The 3,855-nt window shown below is 42.2% G+C and overlaps 1 protein-coding gene across 1 annotated transcript in view; it reads left to right on the top strand.

The window, feature by feature from the left end:
- Positions 1 to 3,536, top strand: part of spns2 (SPNS lysolipid transporter 2, sphingosine-1-phosphate) — a gene marked incomplete at its 3' end in the record, with an annotated part of 8,072 nt that extends 4,536 nt beyond the window's left edge. Inside the window, 2 exon segments of the mRNA XM_014030254.1 lie at positions 531 to 667; positions 3,385 to 3,536. Coding sequence (XP_013885708.1) covers positions 531 to 667; positions 3,385 to 3,536 — 289 coding nt within the window.
- Between the last annotated feature and the right edge of the window lie 319 nt (positions 3,537 to 3,855).

The following is a 3,855-nucleotide window of genomic DNA, read 5'->3' as shown; positions in this document are numbered from 1 at the left end:
TGAAGCAACAGGTCGTTGTACCTGACGTGTCAATAACTGACAGGTTGGTGTACCTGACATGTCAATAACTGACAGGTTGGTGTACCTGACATGTCAATAACTGACAGGTTGGTGTACCTGACATGTCAGTAACTGATGCAACAGGTTGGTGTACCTGACATGTCAATAACTGACAGGTTGGTGTACCTGACATGTCAATAACTGACAGGTTGGTGTACCTGACATGTCAATAACTGACAGGTTGGTGTACCTGACATGTCAATAACTGACGGGTCAGTACACCTGACGTGTCAATAACTGATGCGATGGGTTGGTGTACCTGACATGTCAGTAACTGATGCAACAGGTCGGTGTACCTGACATGTCAGAATAAGATGCAGAGGGAACCTTGGAAAAGCATGGATATGTGACGATTCAGGACTGAGAATACATTAGACACATGATACATGTTGGTTCTTCTGAGAATCATTAGCTTCTTGCCTCTTGTTTTATTTACTGTAACCATAGTAATAACTTTGTCTTTTCCACAGTCTTCATCTGCAGCTTCATGTTGGCAGCTCCCATCTTCGGTTTCCTTGGCGACCGCTTCAGCAGAAAGGTCATCCTGAGCTGTGGCATTTTCTTCTGGTCCATTGTTACCGTGTTGAGCTCCTTCATCAGCACAGAGGTACGACACCGGCTTCAGTTCWCAGGGGCGGTGCAGGAGCCTCAGCTTCACTTCATTAGACCTGTTCATCAACAATAATTAGTCTGTTAGGATCCAGATCTGCTCACTGTTCAGGCTGCTAGCATGAAACTGTTAATTCAGCAACACACTTTGTTTTTGTAAATGTTTTTACAAAGGCAGGCAAATAGGGCAGCAACAGCTAAATTAGACAGTTAAACATATTTACAGTTCATTGCTCACCTTATTGTTGTTGACACTCTGTCTCACAACATTAGCAGCCGTTCTCTCCCAGAGGGAGGGGGCGGACACATGCGCTAACGTGACCCAAAGAACGGATCAGCCGAACGGACGGACATATCAGCCGATACCGATACAAGGAAAAAAACGCAAATATCGGTCGACCCCTAATACACTATTAATGTTCCAATGTTATTTTATTGAAAACATGGAAGAATACCAGCTTGTTTTAACTGGTAGTGCTCACAGCAGAGCTGAAGGAGACTGTGGCTGATTTTCAGATTTTTCCATCTAATCTAAGTTTCTGCTGATCTCCCAAAATTAACGTGCATCTCAAATAAAAAAAGAATTTCATCAATAAGAAAAGTACTTAGTCACACAACTGCTCACAATATTCAGGAAAGTAAACCTAGAAATTTTAAGACAACGAAATCTGTCAGTATYTATGGATGCAGGTCAAACGCCACTTCTGCAGCTCTTAGAGCTGAGGATGGCAGTGACAGCTCAGACATGTCGGTGGTCTCAGGGGGGCAGTTTCTGCAGACTCGTCTGCTGGAAGCCAAGTATTCAGTCAGTTAGCGCTGCCGCTGCCGATGGTTAGAGGCTTCTTTCCTTCTGACAAACGTCACAAACAGTCGTGACTGTTGCTCCTCTTCCTCTCTGTGCCTCACTCTTCACTTCCACCCTGAACACACTGATTGTTCCAGTCAAATAAGACTACAGATCTTCTGTAACACTGCTGCAGCACCTGTCACCATGACATATGACAGATGTTAATAAGCACTTCCAACTGACTCCAGTCATTATGCGTTTAAAAAACTCTGGGTCATTTTGGGTTTGAAGCAGATATGGAACCAGACTGATATGTAGCAGAAATAATGATCTTGTTTTTTATGACCGTGATGAATGCTCACATTTTGCTAAATTGAAACAAATCAATATTTGTTTGTGTCCTGGGTTTGAGCCAAACGGCTAAAAACCTTTTAGCTCAGCAAAACCTTTTAACATTTAGTGCTTTTTTTCTTTGAATTTATGCAATGAAGTAGAAAACATGACTCATTCCCTTCAGTCTCATAAAGAGTGGGAGATATGAGAATAATAAGAACCAACGTGAGCAAACCTGGTCCGATGGARCCTCTGATCCTTCACCGCTGGTTGTTTAAGTCGATGAGCCTCAGAAACTGCTCCCAGCTAAGACAGCTGACATAAGGGACATGTTGTTAGAAGTGAAAAAGTAATTTATTCAGATTAAAGGAACAAATTAGAAGTGGAGCAGAGGTTAAAAACATGTTAAAACAGGGTTGGATATCTTTAAAGATATTCTGTCTCAAACAGTTGATCTGTTGAGTGAAGGTGATGCAAGCAGCAGTAAGGCAGAGCAGGTTAGAATAATAAAATCACAACTCTGAATTTTAAATAAGCTGTTTTAAATATCATTCTTCAATCAAACTGTGTAATTACTTCAACCCAAATTTGATGGTGTTTTTTTGGAAARACGGCTGGTGTTTTGAACAGTTCTGGTTCGAGGCCTGATTACAGTCTGGAGGTGACCACAACATTTTGATCCCACTAACTAGCAGGAGGAAGAAAATAGACCCCGTGTGAACCATGTGAAGCTGCTGGGATGAAAACTCAGCAGAGTCTCCAACATCCTTCACATGTGACAGTAAATGAAACCTGTCATCATCCATGGCTGTAAAAAACAAAGATGAAGCCAGCAGCTGAAGGGGAGGAGAGGGGACTCTGTTGGTGGAGTCTGTGGGACAGCTCTGAGCTGGGCCTCGACCCGGCTCCTCCAACCCACACACAGACTCATCACGCTGCTGCACCGTGCAGGAAGCCACGACAAACCTGCGCACGTCTGAGAAAGAAATCATTCCTCAGAATACGTCAAATTATCCCTTTGAACCAAGAAACAAACAGCTCTGTGCTCAAACGATAGTTTGTGTGCTCTCTCTGGGTGGGGGAACTACGGTTCCTTGCAGAGTCACATGCAGAGATGAAGTCTATCTTTTAAATAGCAGCTGTCATGGAAACAGTTGACATTCCTGCTGCCTACACAGCCCCCCCCCCCAACAGAAAGCCTTTAAAAACAGTCATCTTTTCATTTCTACAGCAAACAATTCATTTAAATGTGATCATGTAAAGGTGTATTGTGCCAGTTTAATGCTTACATTGRGGCAATTCATGTGTTTAAACACTTATAATTAGCCACAGTCGTTGTTGTGGGTTGTGTGAGCTTTTAAAAAGGTTATAAAATGGAGTGTCTGCAACTATTTTCACCAAACGATGGTTTATCAAGCATTTTTGACAGATTGAGTGAATGAATTGTAAAAATGCTGCAGCCCTATAGGCACCATCAGGAGCACAGAMAGTATATTTATGAGAATAAAGTAAAAAGTTTAAGTCTGTGAAGTGTGGGAGGGTCCACAAAGATTACATTCAGAGCTTATTGATCTGAACTTCTTGTCTTTTCCCAGTACTACTGGCTGTTTGTCCTCTCCAGAGGACTGGTGGGCATCGGAGAGTCCAGCTACTCCTCCATCTCTCCCACCATCATCGGAGACCTGTTCACCAGTAACAAACGCACCATGATGCTCTCCATCTTCTACCTGGCCATCCCTGTGGGCAGGTGAGACACAGACACAGCTTGTTGGGGCAGCTTTTACAAAGGACGTAAAAGGACTTTTTTATTTTTACTTTTACTTTGACGTGGACTTATCCAGTGTTGTATAAAGTACCTCAAAGTGATACTTAATATACGTAAAATGTACTTAAGTATTAAAAGGAAAAGTATCGAGTAAAAATGAGTGGCTAGACTTCACAAAATGACATTTACTGGGAGTTGATACCCTCAAAATACGTTTCTCTAAAGGCCAAAATGGCTACATTGTCATATAGAAATGTTAACGTTAAAAAAAAATTAGGATGCACTACACCTGTTGTAATAC

This window comes from Austrofundulus limnaeus, unplaced genomic scaffold (genome assembly GCF_001266775.1).
Source record: "Austrofundulus limnaeus strain Quisiro unplaced genomic scaffold, Austrofundulus_limnaeus-1.0 Scaffold1027, whole genome shotgun sequence".
Taxonomy (NCBI): domain Eukaryota; kingdom Metazoa; phylum Chordata; class Actinopteri; order Cyprinodontiformes; family Rivulidae; genus Austrofundulus; species Austrofundulus limnaeus.
The sequence above is the reverse complement of the archived record's forward strand: the minus strand, read 5'-3'. Positions and strand labels throughout refer to the sequence as shown.